The sequence below is a fragment of the Belonocnema kinseyi genome, chromosome 2, assembly GCF_010883055.1.
Source record: "Belonocnema kinseyi isolate 2016_QV_RU_SX_M_011 chromosome 2, B_treatae_v1, whole genome shotgun sequence".
Lineage (NCBI taxonomy): Eukaryota > Metazoa > Arthropoda > Insecta > Hymenoptera > Cynipidae > Belonocnema > Belonocnema kinseyi.
Window position 1 is genome coordinate 103643868 of NC_046658.1, and position 19666 is coordinate 103663533.

General features: G+C 34.9%; 1 protein-coding gene across 3 annotated transcripts in view; it reads left to right on the forward strand.

The window, feature by feature from the left end:
- Nucleotides 1-19666, forward strand: part of LOC117166853 (probable JmjC domain-containing histone demethylation protein 2C) — a 345468-nt gene that overhangs the window by 150007 nt on the left and 175795 nt on the right. For all 3 annotated transcript variants that reach the window (XM_033351211.1, XM_033351213.1, XM_033351212.1), the window contains exon 7: nucleotides 1883-1979. In XM_033351211.1, coding sequence (XP_033207102.1) covers nucleotides 1883-1979 — 97 coding nt within the window. The remainder of the gene's footprint in view (nucleotides 1-1882; nucleotides 1980-19666) is intronic.

Below are 19666 nucleotides of genomic sequence, written 5' to 3' on the forward strand. Positions count from 1 at the left end.
ATCATGATACCTTAATTACTTCTTTCTAATTCAGATGTAGAGACTTGAATATAAAATGTTCTATAAAATGTTTAAACGAAAGACAATATGAAACATTTGTTATATTTTCTTCATGATCTCATGCATGTACCTAGAGCAATGGCTTATATTCTTACTCCAGATTTCTGGGTGTTGGTGCATTTTATGTGAGGGCACCTACCTTTCTTACATCCAACCCGTCCCCTCCCTGCCTCACATACATACGCATAAAGTTCTATGTGTACAAGAGGAATGTGCCGGCCTAGGTGAATACTTGGCCATGTGCCAGAGACTTTAACCTCAATTTGCAATAAAACACATACGGAACATCGCCTCGGATTCTTCTTTCTACATGAACGAAACTGTTTGCTCGTGGTATTTCGAGAAGAACGGGGCGCAGAGCAAACGCCACTCCGTGCTCGTTTTAGAGAAGGGAACACAGAAGAGACTCAAGGAATTAATTCTGCTAGATCTGCAGTTTAAACAGAAAACTTCTCCGTAGTGTCTGCTTGATCCACGGTTTCTCTTTCTATTCAGATAATGTCCGTCCTCATGTGCTTTTCTGTTCCATCCAGTTCCACCGCACCTCATTATGAGATACCTCTCGTGATTTAATTTTCTTTGTACAGATTACGTGCTCTAAAAGAGGAAGAATGTGGTTTTGTTGGAAAATAAATGGGGCAATAAGAGTTGGTATATATTTGGGTCACGTGGGTCTTGAAATAGTAAACATTCGTTTTTGCGGGATTCAAGTTTCTACTTAAATTTTCTTTGCTAATTGAGAGACAGTTCTTCATTCCTAACAATGTGGGCAAGTTGGGCCCTACTTGTCCACAATTTCCGGGCTGTGATTTACTTTTTTTTCTCGAGTGGTTCAAGGATTCTGATGTTGCTCTTCTTGCATCGCACGCACAATTTCATACGCATACACCTTTTTGTATCAAAAAGTGACACTTTGAGATTTAGTGTGGCTGTTTTGCATATATTGCGCATGTACTTGTCGCATTTGCAAACTACATTGCATCACATTACGTACCGACCGATATGCGAAGGTTCAGCATTATTTATCTCTGACCGTCTAACCGTAGAGCGCGTCGCGTTTATCTGCGGTAATAAATGTTCGGCTTAAACAAAGCCCTGAACCTTTTACGAGTAGCAACAAGGAGAAGCGTCGAGACTCCAGACAGCCGGTTCGACTTTGCGATTATCTCAGTCTCAGTCGAGCACGACTCGGAAAACGGAATGAAAGAGAAAGGAAGAGCCTGAAATGCTCAGCAAACTTATCTCGACGAGATGTAGAAGAAACGGGAACAAAATGTGTGTCATGCAACCTCGTCTAGCAAAGCCAGTTTCACTGGGAAAAACTTTAATGCTGTGGTTATTGAAAACATAAACATTATTTTGTTCCTGGTTATGAAATTGTTCGTGGGCCAGTAATTGCGAATTGCAACGCTTTCTTCGCTCGGGGAATTTATACTTAATGTTGTTGGAGAATAAGAGCATTTTTTCAAGCGATACTGGTTTCAGTATTAACGAGTTTATTTCTTTTTTGTTTTCAGTATTTATCTTTATATACTGACAAGTTATTTTGATAATATCCAAATGGCAAATTATTATGATAATAACAAAGTTTATTACTTTGAACTTTTAAGCTATGTGGAGGACCGAAATCTCTTTCAAATTATAATGTACGGTTACAAAGAGGCTCTTGCTTCGTCTAACCGAAACTTTCCTTTTCTACTGGATGATATCTACTGAAATTTAGAAACGTTTAATTTGATTTTTTCTAATTTTTTCTAATTTTTTAATTTTTAGTGAATGTACAATAATTATTTCACTAAAATATGTTTTTTATTTATTCCAGCCCCGACCTGGTCGTAGGCCAAGAGGACGTCCAGGAAATGCAACCCAATTGCCTTCTCTGAGAACCCCGAGCACAGTTTCCCAGCAACTAGAAAAAGGTAGGTTTCTCATCGCAGATCTTTAGACTTTATGATGTAGCTCATAAAATAAGATCTTAAAACTTTATGAAGCACCATCTTGCAACCTGTCAGAAGGCGTAGCAACTTTAACAGCTGTTAATATTATAGTGGTGTTCCGTATGAAATTTACATAACATTGTATTTTGAACAATGTTCCTAGTATACCTTTTATTAATTTTAACAAAGAGAGGTCTTATACTATATATTTATTTAATTTTTCTATATAATACCTGACACGTAGGGATTAGAACTTTTATATTTGGCACAAGTTTAGAAGGTTTTCATAAGGGTACAGATTCGATACAATTGAGTAATGCTCGTTAATCAGAATTAAAACACGAGAATACTGAACATAGACCAGGCTCTATTGTTACAGCAGAATAGCGTTGATAATTAACCGAGGAAATCCACGAGTTTGTATTGACGACTGTGTCATTGACCAATGGTGACAAGGCAACTAACTGCAATCCCACGCAAAACCATTAATCTTTATCGGCCAATAAAGGCTTATCCAGCCTGCGATTTCCCATAGGTAGTGGCTCGTGATTCACCACCCCCGCTTCGACACCATCATAGTTTTAAATAAATTGTTTTACGAAACCAATTGCACGGCAATCCTTCCCTCCGATAGAATTACTGCTAGAGATATAGGATAAAAAAGAGAAAACTTGACTTGATTAATGACTCTAGGTTGGGCAAAGCTATGGTTTTTGTTCGGACAACGAATTAATGCTACTGGATCATCAATTATATATAAGTTTGAATCGGGAAATATTATTTAATAAGATTAAAAGCGTCTATGTAAAATGACAAGCTTGAAATTAACTTTAGTTTCAAACTATTGATCAATGATAATGACTAGAGATTTAAGATAAGTATGTAGTTTGTACCAAAAGAAGAAGAAAAAAACGATAACAGAGTGTACTCCCTTTTGCAGTGGTTTTCTCGTTGTACCTCATTCTTTCGTGTGTACAAGACATTCTGAATTAGCCTCGGAAAAAGAAAAGAGTGATTGATGAAGCTCAAGTGAACGGGGTCATTGAGGTCGATGGGCGCTGGAATCGATGAACCTGTCGAAAGTAGTTAGGTCGAACGAGCTTCGTTCTAACTTCCGTGACAAGTCAGCTTTAAAGTATTTGGCTTCGTTCATTCATGAACTCGGTCTACATCCAACTCGATTTAGCCGTAGCCAATGGCTGGAGAACCCGTCGCGCCCGGCGGGTCTTTAGAATCAAGAGCATTGCAAATAAACACTTGCAAAAAAGGAGCCGACTCTAGAGTGAGATGATGAGTAGGACACTGGCGAAAAATCAAGCGGTGGAAGAGAAAAACTTTCCGAAGGTTGATGAATACTGTTGAAGGAGTGGAGAGGAGTACAAGAAGAAGGACGAATCTGGAATAAGAAGAGTGGAAATAAAATAAGAGAGGGTGACGTCATATTAGGCGGCGTCCAGCAAAAGGAAGAACGAGATGGATGAAAAAGGGAGAAGTGCTAGCGCCGAGGAATAAATGGTTCGAGGAACTACGAGAGGAACAGGTCCACAAACAAAAGAGTTGTTGGCGGCTCAGCCACAGCTAAGGAAGTAGAACTTTAGAAGACTGGGAAGGATGCAGAGAGAGAGAGAGAGAGATATGGTAAAAGGAGGATGGAGGACCCATTCGCTGAGTCAGGAAAGCAGAGAATCAGCCAGTCCTGCCGATAGCGATAGTGTTGGTAATGCTGTGTTGGGATCGGATAGAGGATATGGCCCTCGAGTCTTTGTCCTCCTTGGAACTCGCTTAATCTCCTCGACCCTCCTTAAATCGCGAGACCATGCTATCTTGCTTTTTTTTGTGACTCTACCTCCACTCCAATAATGGCACCATGTTTATCGAGCTCCAACCTTTTATTCTTTTCCCCAACTTTAATTCTCCTCTTCTAATATCCCGCTTCAATTTTCCTACTTACGCAGCTCAACTTCTTTCATAATGTAATCAAAAGTCTATCGATTTTACAATTCAGTAAACGGATTATAATTTTTTATTAAAGGTTTCAGTAGTTTAGAGACTGGTCGAATACTATTTAGTATGATTGGGTACATAAGATAAAAGTAGTATAAAAAACGCCATTATAAAGGATCTCCATGATACCTAAGTAGACTATCAGTAGCCGAATAATTTGAATGAATTCAAAGTTAATTTGCGGAAGTAAAGGTCACTTTTGACGCATTCCAAGCAAGATTTTCGAAAGTGAACACGCGAAAAGCTCACCAGATTCGCGACAGCCGTCAACAATGAATCGAGAGCTTGGTCTTCAAGGTGGAAATAAAGCTGGCCCGGAGCCACCATGTAAATCTGCTTCTTCCTTCCTCTCTCCTCTTCTCTTTTTATCTCTTCACATCGCCAGAAAGACTTTCTCATTCTCGTCATGCTCATCCAAGCCATGACAAAGTAAGTCGTAGCAAAGTTGATGTTGGTCCCGTGAAGTCCGTTGCGTCACGAGGCAAATATAACATCAAACCGCCTCTTGTCATCTCTTTGATCCCTTTTCCATTTTTCCGGTATGGACTTTCCTCCCACTCGTTTCTTTTCTTGCCATTCTTCTCTCTTTGCTTATTCCTCGTTTTAATTACCCTCCACTTTTCAGGTTTGCCTTTGAGGGCATGGGCAAGGGCATGGGAACCGGGTGGAAAGTCGATTTTTTCTCCTGGTTTCGTCTCCGGATGGAAAAAGCACTTTTCACACACTTTACATTTACAAAAATACACTCAATGGGTGTGGTTTGTACAAAAAAAAACTTATTTCCTCTGAACGACACAGAGTTGAAGTTTGGTTCTTGCTTTGAAATTTGCACTACAAATACATTATGCTCTTTCAAACGGAAAAGAAGATTATGAATCAAGTTTAGCAAAGAACATACTGCAAAAAGGTTTGGCTGGAACATCGTAATCGACTCTCATTAAATATATCCAGTCAATTAAACAAGGTAAAGTAACTGGTTTGAGAAAAGACTCCTCAGAAGTCGACTTCGTGCAGTTCCCTTCTCATTCCTAATTTTCCTAAATTTCACTCTTCACTTTTCTTTTCTCTCGACGCATAACAAAATAACGAGACGACCGTTATTAAGTCTTTGAAGTAGTTTTCAACCAACAACATCATGGTCGTCGTTTTCGTCTCTCGTCGGTATAATTCCTTGCTTCCTGCGTGTGCTATCCCGGCGCAAACTCTCGGCTTCTCTGGCTCACCAAAACCATCCTGACTCCCCTTATTCACTCTTATGTATATGTTGCAAAAATAAACGCCTTGCATACACTCGTGTCGGGTGACACATTGCTGAAAATATCTGGCAAGCACTCAAAACGATGCCCCGACGATATTTCGCACTCATTACTGCTCCAGAGTTTTTAGACATCTATTCATGTTTTGCTTGGCAGTTCTTTTTATTTTTTAACTCAACGTCAAATAAATCAAATTTGACTTAAATTCAATATCACAATTAGTTTTCAACGCTGCAGATGACCTTGAAAATGTTTAAAGTTTCCTGTTTCTTATAGTATATTCGTCATAATTATTCATTTATGTAATGTAAGTATACTAAAGTATGTAATCAGATTATTATTTATAACATTAATTTCGACAGCTAGTAGTTATTAGCAAAATTCAGACGATGGTCTATTAAATTGCACCCTCGAATGAGATACCGATTAGGAGCTCCTGTATGGATCACTGTGCTAATTACCCAGAAACAAGGCCATTGTTGCGATGCGCCTGATCCTAATTCCTAACAAATTTGCTATGAAAACACCCTGACGAGGCTCTCTGCTGACGAAGGATTGGTTGTGCTTATTCGTTGCACACATTAGCACCAATTGGCACTAGGCCAATTGAACTGGAGCTGATACCGTCTCGACTGTGGAATCCTGTCCCTCAGTTTATCCATCTCCATTCTTCTTTGTAACTGCTTTCCTTCTAAGTTACATATTTTCTTATTTTTTGCCGTCTATTAATTTCCTCATCCCTTTATTTCTGGAAGTCCACCCGGTCGACTGCTACAAACTCATACCTTTTATTTTCTCTCGTGCACGAACACGAATATTACACTTTCGCTACCACTTTAATTCCCTCTTCTTTTACTCGGATTCATTCATATGCTAATTTTCCGATATCGGGTGCTTGAACTTCTGCAGTGGACTTATGCATAAAACAATTTTTTTATACAAAGTAAAACAAAAAACTGATCATTTTAATAGAGATCGTGCACAAATTACTTAAAGTTTTTGCTTTAATTGATTTACGGGTCATGCAAAAATAACGTAAGATGATTTGAAGAGAGGGGAGTAAATCTGACTAATTCTTATGAATTAACAAAGTAGTTCAACTTTCAGCTGAATAGTTGAATTTTAAAGCAAAAAAATGAACAAACAAGCAAAATGAACAAAAAACGAATTTTGAACAAAATAGTTGAATCAATTGCATTTTTAATTTAAAACATTAATTTTAACAAAAAGAAATTCATCTTTAAATCAAAAACAGAAATTTTCAACAAGAGTTGAATTTTCAACGAAGAAATATTTTTCAGGCAATATAGAATAAAATCTCCGCCAAAGCATTACATTTTCAAGCCAGAAAGATGAGCTTTTTATAAACCAGTAGAATTTTCAATCAAATCATTGAATTTTCAACACAGAAGATTAACTTTCTGTTGAAAAATACGAATTATCAACAAAATACATAAATTTTTTATCGAATAGTTGAATTTTCAATCAAGAAGTTCGATTTTCAGCCAAAAGTTGAATAGTTAAATTTTAAATAAAAAAATTTATAATATGAGAGTTTCAAGTTGCATGCGCTACTGGTGGTCACTGTGCTAACTAAAAAATATGGCCGCCGATATTTTGCTTTTAAATAAAGCAAAATTGACATCATTTTCAACAGTGAGCATATAAAGCCTTGTGATTAAGATTTTGTTCACGAAGATGAAATTTCCGATCTCTCCTATAAAAAAAATAGAAACAAATAAAGGTAATAATTTAGAATCACGGCTTTTCTGAATTTCATCATTTTACTTGCAATTTTTATTTTAATAACTTTAGTTGTTCATTAAAAACAAGAATCATTCGGGGGAAGCGAAAACATTATGGTTTTTATACATGTTTTATCTATAATAAAGTGTCATTTTTCAAAGGTTAAATTGTCGAGAAACCTTCGGAAAGGTGGTTGGAGGTGACAACTAACTCTCCCCCACTTTGCTTGAGTAATAACAATGAGAATTTCGTGTATTTACTCCTAAATTCCAGTGTAAATAACAGAAACAGCTTCCTTTTCCCAGCTGGTTTTGAGGTTACGTGTAACGAACCAAGAGAAATTTAACCTTTACTTCAATCCCACCCGATCGCTTTTCCAAGTTTAAAACAGGCCTTGAAAACGAAAAAATATATTTAAAAAATAGTTTTCTCGCTTTCCCGACTGTTCTTATTTTTAATGACCAATTAAAGGTATTTCGGTAAGAATTGCAAATGAAATTATAGAATTCAGAAAACCCATGATCCTACAGTATTACTCAAATGAACTTTATTGACAATGAGGTAAATGTATAAATATAAAATTTTAGTCACAAAAATTACTCACCTGTTACAGTACAGCAGGACAGCTACTGTATGTTTACACGATTGACTGGTACCGGTTTTGTACGAACATGTCATTTTGTCAGTAGACATGGAATATTCTACATTCGAGTCACTATTACAGTTATTCCTCATTTTTAATCTGACAGTTATCGTATGTGGGTCTTTTGTTAAGGCACTAGTTTGAAGGTATAAAGCATACAAATCAATGCTTTCCCCCTTTTTGGCACTCACACCGCACATGATTATCATGCCAGAATTAATCACTCGCTGACCTATCATGTTCCTGGATGACGGCGTAGCTTTCGTGAACTCGCACAGAGTATCTAACCGCAGTGACAAAATTTTTCACGTCCTTAATTATTAATAATACCTTGTTTTTCTCCGACTCCCATTCAAAACCATACTGATGTGTATACTCAAGCGGCCATGTTTTTTGAGCGACACGAGCACTCTCCGTCCCGCGGCGTTATTTTTCTTTCCCAATAAATTTTGTAACACAAAAGTTTGTTTTAACTAAACAGTTCCATTTTTAATAAATTATTTTAATTTTCAACTACACAGAAATTGATTTTCTGTCAAAAAGTAAAAATACGAACTTTCTACAACAACATTAATTTTGAACCAAATATTGAAATTTTCAATAAAAAACCATGAATTTTCAAAAATATAAACGAAAATTCTAAAACAAAGGATGAATTTCCAAATAAAAATGATACGTTTTTAACGAGCTGGTTCAATTTTAAATTAAAAAGTATAACACTGTAACAAAATTGTTGAATTTTAAACGAAATAATTAAATTTAAAAAACAATTAATTTGTAACTAAAAAATCATTATAGGAGAGTTTTCAACCAAAAAAAGTTGGATTTTTTTATGGGGCTCTATTAAATCAATTCACTTTTGAGTTGAATTTTGATAATTTACTGAATAAAATAAAAGTTTGAATAAACATTGAAGTTCATTTTTAATACTTTTAAAATATTAGTACCTTAAATAGGGGAAGGGGGTGAACATTTCGGAAAAACGCTTTACGTAATTTTCGGATGACACCTTATTTGATTATTCATACACTGGTAGAAAAATCTGTATGAGATTTAATATACATGTGTGTGAAGCAAATATGCACTACCGCTATTGAAATGTAAAATACATTGGTGTAGTGAATTTAATATACATGTGTATTAAATTTAATATACATGTCAGTACAGCAATGTGCGTAACAACTCAACCTGCTTTCATTTCTTTAAATCTTGTCAAATATTCTCAATTAAATTAATAATCTAGAATTCGTCGACTCAGTTATTATTTATAATGAAAGTGCAATGTACGGGTACATTTTTTTCCTAAATTCGTTCTAAATGGTCCAAATTTAAGTCGAATACAGTCAATTGTAGGTTAAGTCTCTTATTTATTTGCTTGATTGAACTTTTCGACTTGAAATCCAATTTTATTTTTGGTTAACAGAAAGAGGGTATCATGTTTTTGTATTTAGAATCGAAAATTACAGTTTAACTTATTTTGTCAAAAATGAAATTATATGATTTTTCTCGCAAGTGATCAACATGAATGTATATGAAATTTCATATACACGCTCTTAATGGCGATTGCATATGCTTAGTATATTAATTTTCATACAAATGGGTATATTAAAGTTAATATTATTTTTAACCGTGTATAGTATTATTTCTTGCAGTTCTGATTATTACTTTACATATCGATACTATGTAAAGAACTTCGGGATGTAAAACTTCTTAATTTAGCGCCTGGGAAACATTAAATTAGTATTGGTAAGGAAAAACCTTATTTGATTCTATCAAATAAGCATTTTTCCTTACCAATACTAATATCGATACTAATATTACTAGGAGATTATTCATATTATTAGGTAAATTACAAGTAATACAACCATTGGGAGAGACGAGTAACCTTATTAATGAGTGTGTGTGTTGTTAGTGCGAGCCTAAAACGATTACTGAAAACATACACAAATTAATAAAATATCTCTCCCCCCTTATTCATACGATATTTTATGTAGAAAATGTATGAATATGACCAATTTTTTTATGTCTGTGGATAGGTATGTAATGGCCATGAATTTCTATGCCGTGAAAAATTATTACGTCAGAGATTTATAACGGCCATTAAATATAAGCTCACAGGTATATAATGGCCACTTCATGCGTATGATCTGGAAATAGGAACTTCAGGTTCGCTCCATAGGCCTGAGAAATAACCGTAATCATGCATGTGTTATATAAAAGACTTTACGCAATTTATTCACTTTACATCTAACTATAAACAATTTTCGGAAGCCAAAAAGTCGCAGTTTTGTTATATTTGTGAAGCAAGGTTAATTATTTGTAACAATTCAATTCGACATACTAAATGTATTAAGTTCTTTTGTTAAACTTATGAAGGAAACTTTTCCTATAAGAATATTTCGCTCCTTTGAAAATAAGTTTGAAAGAAACTTTTGATGGTGAGAGAAGCTCTTTGGAAAGTTTCGAAAAGTTAAAAAGCACATCCATCTACGGGGGCATTGTTCACGAACAACGTGCAACGTGGCACGAATGCTCGACCAAATTCTCGTGTTTTCGTTTAACGGACATGGATGAGCTTTTATCTTGTCAGGGATGATTTACGATCGCAAGCCACTCCCTTCCACAAGTAGCAAAGCGCTCGCTTGCATGAAAGCCTAGCTGTGAGCTGTAAGTGTCGTTTCGAAATGTGCTATGCATATGCATTACGGACACGCACGCAGTCTCTTGGTACCCTTGATACTCACTCTAAACGGCAGATTAAAGCACTTTCGTCCACCACGTGGGCGTTTCATGGTATTTTCTAATATATGTGCATTTTACAGCCTTTCTCATGAACAATGTGTGCAAATTGTATTAAAACTGTCAGGAATACTCGGCCACGCGTGATTCACTGATGTCACGTGTGCTATCTAAACCCGGGTATCCGCACCATGGTACATTTTTGCATATAAGTGGAGGATAAATTAAAATTTTACTTGCGGCCTCTGAACCGTCGCGTTATTTAGCTCAATTCTAAGCAAATCGTGTGCTTGGAATTTATTTAGGATTTTTTTGGTAAAAATAATCGTCTTCAAAGTATGCATACGTTATGCGCGCACACACAGGATACCTGGACATCTACCATAAAAAAATCAACTTTGAGTGGATCATTAATTCCTTATCAAATCATTTGAATCATGCACATGCAATGTGCTCATTAATAATAGAATCAATGTTAATGTAATGATTATTCGTTGCATTCTGTGTGACAACCCAACGTGTCATATGTATTGGGTTGCGGTTTTGGTATTTTGTGTTTTTTGAAAACTTTTGTGCCTTTGGAACTTACTTTTGATATTTATTTATTCAATTGAACGAAAAGGAAATAATTTGAATTGCATAATTATTTTGAATGTGCAGTTTCGTTAATTATAATGAATGATAAGTGCATTCATATTTGCCAAATGTAGAAGTTTCTGGAAATTTGTGCAATCGATCATATCTTCTAGCGCCCGAATAAGATTTATGCCAATTTTTATATGAATGTAAATTATTAATTTGATTGATTGGATTCGACACCCTTTAGCTTGTCCTGCTTTAATTATGGAAAGTTCTTAATTTTTGTTGGTTATTATTATCTTCATTTCTAATAAAACTTTCTAATCGCCTACTTTTTCTTTTGTTTCAGGTAAGTTCCATTGATGATTCTACTTATTTTTTTCCGGAGAATATAGGTAAAAAAGTAAATTTCTACATAATGTCCTGCCTACAAAGTTTTTAAATAACAAGCTGAATCATACCCGTCATTTGACCAAAATAACTTCTATCCAGTATTAAATACGATTAGAATAATCGCATTTTCTCCTTTATTTTCGGAGGTAATTCCTGAGTTCAGTGAACTTACATGACATACGAAGGGAAATCGAATTAAATCCTGCGATTTCGGTCCACAGCCAATCGCCTAAATCAGATTTTCTTTAATGAGACGTAAAATCGATATTGAACCAGAGTGAAATAATGTGTTTAAATGTTAAGTGTGACAGTTTTATCCAAAACAGTGAATTTAATTTCTACCTCCGCGGTGTAGAGTATATTCATATTCACATATTTCATTCGCGATACGTCAGTCGCTTGTTGAGCGACGTGCTGTAGTAAACGTTGCGATCGAGAAGCTGCACTGAGAATAACTTAATTTAGTTAGCTGACATCCGCTGAATTACTTTGGACTCGACATTTGATTTAGTATAATGAGCCGCTAGCAGACAGCTTACGTTACATGTCGGTTTACGTATACATTTCCAAACAAAATTCCCTGTCAGGAAGTCTCTCGCTCTCGGCCGATATCTCTCCATCCTCCTCGGATTATTCAGTTGTCTTCCAAGAATCCTCGGAATCTGATTTAAAGCTAAAATGCTCCGCCGATAATCCTCACGCTCATGCAACCTTAAGGAGGGTCCCAGTATAATGTAAACGAAACACGCATGTAACCGGTACCCAGCAACATAGACCCTATTGTTCGTGAGGCAGTAAAATGAAACGCTCGTAAAACGAGCGAGGGTTCTTGCTGCACCTCCCACGAGGCGAGATTCTATATCAAAGTGCAAATCGTGCCACGATCAGAAGTATTCGAATGTCGATCCAAAGCGACTGTCGACACGAGGCAATTCAGACTTTGTGGCATTGCGTAAGCCGTCCAGATTTGAAAGAACTCAGTGGCGAATAAAAAATTTCAAACTTAAAAAAACTTTAATAGACTTAGCAACTTGGTCAAAATTACTGTTATACGAAAAGAATTTATATAAAGTAAACTAAAAATTTTATTTAAACCAACTAAACGTTTACCTAATCTAAGGATGAACAGATACCTTGAATTTAATATATTCTAGATTCGTTCATACGCCTCAAGAAATTTTTTTCCGTGTGTCAATTGGTTGAATAGAGATTGCGTGTTTCCCAAAGGCACGTATCATATTGGCGGCTGATTGCGAACCAGTGATAGGGTTCGTGAAATAATGTGTATTACAAGCATCCTCTGTAATATACTTGCAGAAAGCATTCCCTTACGTATAATCATGCTGAGTTCAGTATGTCTACAGAACGGACATGAGAGTTCTTAGCGAAAACTTCCTAGATGGAGTACCAACTAATAGAGGAGCGGACCGTGTACTTATTTGTGCACGGCTAACAGTCCCGGCTCAGTTAGTTTATAGTTAGTTAGGTAGGTAGGTAGGTAGGTAGGTGATCAAGTTCAGAACTCGGATAATTATTGTTGCGAACAGCTCACCTAACTCGAACCAGACTCTGTGCAGCGCCGACATCGTTATCGGCGACCAAACGTTCGCTCAGAACAACGGGATCCACATACCCACTTTTGTCGTCTTTCCTTTCCCGGACCAACTTTTACGTTGCCCCTTTCCCAGCTTCTCACCTGCCGATACTTACCTTCCTTTCCTCACTGCTGATCCATTTTGGATCTGCATTTTTTCTGGCTTTGCATTTTATGTGTTCATATTCATTATCTCTTATTCATTTACGCACACGGAAGTGCCAATTATTCCTTTTACGTCTTTACTATTTCTGATTTAGAACGATCTTAAATGAATTTTACGCAATCTGTGAATGACATTCTCGTTAGATGTCTCTAATGACTAATCTTGAGGTTTTTTTTTTCAATCTTGACATCCTCAAATCTTAAGATTTCGAATGGATATACTTGCATGAGGATCGTGACTAATCTATTGACAAGATGAAGAAAAAAAAGGAATTTCTCTTTATCAATCTTGGATTCTCTCTTTTGGTGCCTTCCGGCACTATAGCAACGTCAATTCAATTCCATCAATGAATTCCGCACAGGAACAGCGAAGTCCTTTGTTCTTTCGAGATAAACTTCATCGCCAAGTGCAGCTTTCATCGACGTTGACGATGCGATGGAAGTTTACGATGAGAGCCGCGGCCATTGGCGGTCGTTTCTATCAGAGAAAAGGAAGACAGAAAGCCATAAAGACGAGACGATCGTCCAGTTGCGGTGATTAGCGATGCTTGTCCTAGGTCGGCAACGTGGTAGACAACCAGGAAACGAAAGTTCCTCGGGCTTTGAGCCAGGCGTCTCGGTGACGGCCAACATTTCCAAATGATTCTGAACGCGTGCATAAATCCACACCACACAATTTCAACGAGTCTATGCAAACATTTTAACGGGCTTTGGATGTCAAGGCAGCAGTTTATATCACATTTTCATCGGAAAATGTTAAGTAGATAGTTTACGTCTATTTCGGTTCTTTATCTCTGCACTACTTTTAGTACTTACAGTTTCACAGCCAAGACGGTCTACTGTTGTTATATAACATTTTCTAGTTTGGGGAAATGCTTCCAATGCAAAAGTGTTATAAAACTTCAAAATTACAACCCTGGTGACTCTTCAGTATTAATTATTTACATATCAAACCTTTTCTTTCATCAGTAAGGGTGTCTAGTTTTTGGAAAGCTACAAACACAGCACTCTACCGTCCGTGCTACCCAGCGGAATAGTACTCTTTTGCAAACTTGGATATTTGCAAGGACTGGAAAACAAACAATATTTATAATAAACTCGCGAAATTATATACAAATTCCAAGTGGATTGTGCAAAAAAATTGATAAATACTTCATGGCTTCCTACTGTGATGAATTATAGGTAGAAAAAACCAGAAACTGTGAGGGCATTTTTCCAGGATTTGAGTGGATAACCTGTCAGTAGTTCGAGGTATAAAAAGTAACTGGAAATCACTTTGAGGGGGTTGCAACATTTTAGTCTCAAGAGATACGAAACAAGTGTAGTGAGAGGACAAGTAGAAAACAGTTACGGGGTTAGCCGGGGATAGTCGATGTTATTCGGTAACTGGACGTGAAACTCCCTGGAGCCTGCATGAGCAGTTTTCCCAGTCTGAGGTATTGCGGCCTGGTCACGACCTTTGAACTTTCCTCGGAATCCTATAAAATATACGAACCAGCCACTCTCTGTTTCCTCTTTCCTTTCTTTCCTTTCTTTCCTTCTTTCCCCTCTTCCTTCTAGTTCCGTTCTTGACGCGTCGGCGCGACCCTTCCGGACCTCGCCATTTCCCAGGACTCCCGTGTCTTCGGGAATCCTCCTTTCTTCCCTGGGAACTTTATACATTAGCGAAAAGTTTTTTGAAACAAGTGAGCTTTCCTAGCCGCCAGCTGAATGTTCCTCGGCGAACGAACTTTCTTTAAGTTGCCGACGATTCGAGAACGCTGACTCCTTTCAGAGCTCTTTTCCCTTCAATGTTCGCTTATCACAAGCATCCAAATCGATGATACGAGTGTATAACGTCGAGCGTGAAAGTTTTCCTTCACTTAGGAATTTTCCTGACTTTTCTTCAATTGCCGTGTTTCAAATGAAACTTGAATTAGTTGTGTACATAATACTGATTGAAATAGTCTGGTCGCAGGTCAGGAAAATCAGAGGAAAGATAGGGAATGTTATTGGTCAGAGAAAGTCACAGAAAAGTCAGGGATTTTGAACTTTATTTTGTCTTAAAAGGTGCGTAAAATTTTTAATAGATTTCAATCATTTGAAAGGTTTCTTAAAGGATTTTTAGGATTTCATAGTATTTTAAAAAATACCAAGGAATTTCAAAGATCTTCAAAAAGTTGAAGAGGATTGCAACATATTTAAAAGGAATTAATATATTTTAGTATATTTTAAAAATTTCCAAGGAATTGAAAAAAAATGTCTAATCATTTGAAGGGATTCTAAAAGATTTGAAAGATTTTACGGTTTTCTTAAAAGTTTCAATGACTTTTTTAAGAGCTTTAAAAAATTTCAACGGATTTCTAAATATTTTAAAGGATTTATAATATGTTTGGTTATATTAAATGATTCCGAGAAGATTGTAGAATGTAAAAGGTTTGAGGATTTCTTTAAAGATTTCAAGTGATTTTATACGATTTTTGAGTATCTCAATGTTTTTAAGGGATTTTAAAAGCTCTCAAGATATTTTAATAAATTTTCCAGGACTTCAGAAAATATCCGATTTCATGTAATTTTAGGTGATTTTATCATATTTTAATGGATTTCAAAGAATTTATTCATACGAGAATTGAGGGATTTCGTAGGATTAAAATATTTTCAAATATTTCAAGGTGTTTTCAAGGATCTTAAAGAATTAAAAAGAATTCCGGATATTTAAAAATATTCCTAATTTTTTTTATTAATTTCAATAACTTGAAGGGGTTTCAAAGAATCTTCAGGATTTTAGGGTCATTTTAAAAAGTCGAAGGAATGTTTAAGATTCTAAAAAAAATATTATCATGGGATTTCAAAAGATTTTAAAGGATTTGAAATATCGTAGGGTACTTTAGAATGGATAAATTTCTCTATCAAATCACTCGAGTTTTACTGAATTCATTGAAATGTATTAATTTTCCAGAAATAATGTTAATTTTTACATTCTCATGATTTATGATTGAGAAAGTATTAGAATTGTCGGAAATTTGACATCACACTTTTTCAACGGATCTCCACGTTTCGAGATCCCCTGAATCCGAAAATCAGGTTTTTACGATGGCGTCTGTCTGTCCGTCCGTCCGTCCGTAAACACGATAACTCTCGAAAAAATGAACGAATCAAAACCATCTTTGGCACATTTTTTCTAGGTCCTAAAAGAAAGGACGAGTTCGTTAACCAGACATTTTTGATAAAAATTCAAAAAGTAAGCGCATTTTGAAAATTTTTAAGACCACTTTTTTCTGAATTTAAAAATTCTATGTACGTATATTTATAGTATTGAAAAGAACAAACAATTTATCTTAATGACTTTTTTCGATAAAAAGAAAATTCTCAGAGTTATAGCGTTTTGAAAAATTTTTTAATCAACCGAAAATCTAAATTTAAAGCCGAAAAACGCACGATATGAACAAAAGTCAAGATAAGAAAAACATTTTTTTTTGAAATCCCTACAAGATTATCATAACCAATTTTTGGATTTTCTTCAAAAATCGAAAATTCAAATTTTGATTGCACAAAAAATAATAGAAAATAAAAAATTCCATTTTGTGGACAAACTACGCAGGATACAAAAAAAGATGAATTAACAAAAATGGTTATCCCAAAAAAGATCTACAATTTTGTTAAGAATCACTTCTTGATAGGATGCGTACTTTTTGTTTTATTCGTGAAAAATAACGTTGAAAAAAGTAAGATAAAAAAAATGTGTGGAAAAACGACGAAAGATACGAGAAAAAAATCCAACAAAAGCTGTTTACAAATGTCTGTCGGAAATCGAGCGCGCAGCGCGATTGTCACGATGAGAATGTATACGTCAAAGCCTACAGAGTTTTGAGAAACTTAATCTTTTACTATACTTGATTCAGTAGACAATTCAGAATATGAAGACGCATATAAATACTGCCATCTAAAAGAGATCTTTTTGATAAAGTTTTTTTCAAGCATTCCAAATGCAAAAAATAAATATCCGAGCGCGAAGCACGAGGTGTAATTATGTTCGAGCACGAAGCGCGAGGTGACCTATTATCGAGCGCGAAGTGCGAGATTCAACCGTCGCGCGCCCAGCGCGAGATGAGAATGTTCCCGCGAAGCGGGCAGATTTTTTAAAATTTAAATAGAATTATTTTGAATTAATTTTGAATTATTAAATATTAAATTTGAATTATTTTAAATTAAAAGTTCAAATTTAAAATTGATTTATTCTATTTATGCTGTATTAAACATGTGTATGAAGATTAAAATTTTTGTCTTAAAATGTTGAGGGTCCGGGAAAATAAAAAATTAATCAGGGAAAAAATAGTGAAAGTCAAGTAATTTTGAAAATTAAGTTTTTGTTCCACCTGGATTGAGCTAAAGAAAAACTTTCGAATTTATTTTTTACAAATGTCTGTTGCATTATTTAAGTATAAAATACGAAGTACCTTTACAATAAACAATGATCATGTCAAGTTTTCTGTAGAAATGGCATATAATGAATTTATCATTTTTCATTGTTTGAATTTACAATTGTCCTAATTTGTTTTTAAAATATGTATTTTAGAATGTGAAGAAAATAATGGGTTATTAAAGATTTATGTAATAGTGTTTGGGCGTGTGCTTAACAGCCGTATCCGCTTATTATAAATTCATAAAGACGTCTCGGACAGAGAATCTCAATCCTGCCTTCTTAATCGACTGAATAGCAATGAGGGTTAAGTTGAGACACGTGACGGAGTCTTGGGGCGTCTCCATGGCAATACTTCTTTCAGCAATGCGAAGCGATTTTCCGTGAATCGTTTTGGACATATATCCCTTGAAAAATAAGGAGCACTCGACGAAAGAAGAACTTATTGAACCACATACAGAATTTCAATAAGGATCTACTTGGATCTGATGATTCTTACCTGAGTGCCAATCTGTCAAACAAAAAACCTTACCTAAATGTGCTATAGGAATTAAGTAAGATTTTTATCCCTCAAGATTGTAACGATTTGGTGATTTAGATTATTTAGAATATAGTTATTGATATAGGAACATGTAACTAAGTCTATCCCGTTTTCTAAGAATTTTGGACATCTTAGGGTAGACCGGGGTAAGACCGACCGACGGGGTAAAAGCGACTTTGCAAATAACATTGCTCCTCCTTAATTATTTGAATTCTTCTCTTCATAAAAGAATCTTTTATCGGTGAAATTGTGATATAAAGTAAAATCTTGAAAATTTACGTTGTACGGTTGCAACATTAATTAAAATACTTACAGCAGGAAAATTTAGAATTCTATAAGAATCATTCTGCACATCGTCTGTAGGTCAGGAAAAGTCTAGTAATTAGCAATTAGGGATAAATAAGAAAAATTGTATTGGTCAGAGAAAGCCAGAGATTTTGAAAAAAATCTTACAAAAGTCTCAGAATTTCTAACAGGAGCATTTGAGATAACTTCTGATTATCATATTTTTATTTGAAAATTTCATTATTCGATTAGAAATTCAAAAATTTTGCTAATTAGTCACCCTTTTTGTTTGAAAGCTTAACTGTTTTGTTGAAAAACTATCTTTTTTATTTATTGAAAATTCAACTATTTTGATCGAAAATTAACCTTTTTGTTGGAAACTCATACTGGATGTTGAAAATGTAACTGAAATCCTTTTTGATTGCAAATCCATCCATTTTTCCTTCCTCATAGAGGAAGCTTTTTTTACATTCATATTTGTATTTCAAAAATTGATCTCTTTTAGTATAAATTTAATCTTTTCTGGTTAAAAATGCGGAACTGTTTGGTTGAAAGTAATTTATCTTCTTTAGTTAAGGATTGAACTATTTTGGTGTTTTTATTGAAAATTAATTTGTTCAATAAAAGTTAGCCTGTTTCCGTTGTTTCCGTGGAAAATTATTTTTTCTTAATGGAAAATTTCACTACTCGATTTTTGGTGGAAAAATGATTTAATCTCATTAAAAATTCAAGTACATATATACTTGGGTAAAATATGAATCCCTGTGTTAAGAATTTATTTTTTTAGTTAACGGTTCATCTCTTTGGTTGAAAACTTAACTTAGTGAACATTAAAAATTTATTTGTTGTTGAAATTTGTTTTTTTTTCGTAAATGCAACTGTTTTGTTGAATATTCGTCTATTTAGACAGAAAATTTGTCTATTTGGATTGCAAATTCATCTTTTTTTTTGTGGGAAATTCGACTGTCTTCTAAAAAATGTATTCATTTCGTTGAAAATGCCACTGTTTTTGATCGACGTTCAATCTTTTTTTCAATTCGACCAGTTTCTTGAAAATTCATCATTTTAGTTTGAACATTATTATATTTTGTTGAAAATTAAACTATTTTGCTACAAGTTTTATTTTTGGTTAAAAATTGAACTGTTTTGTTAAAAATTCGTATTTTTTTGTTGAAATAAATCAATTCGAAATTAAAAAATTTTTAATATAAATTCTGTTATTCTACGAGGGTAGTTCAATAAGTCCTTAGAATTACCAACAAATGGCGCGCGAATCGCTCCAAATCATCTGTTTTCAGTCAGCACCACTCCCGACTAGATATATG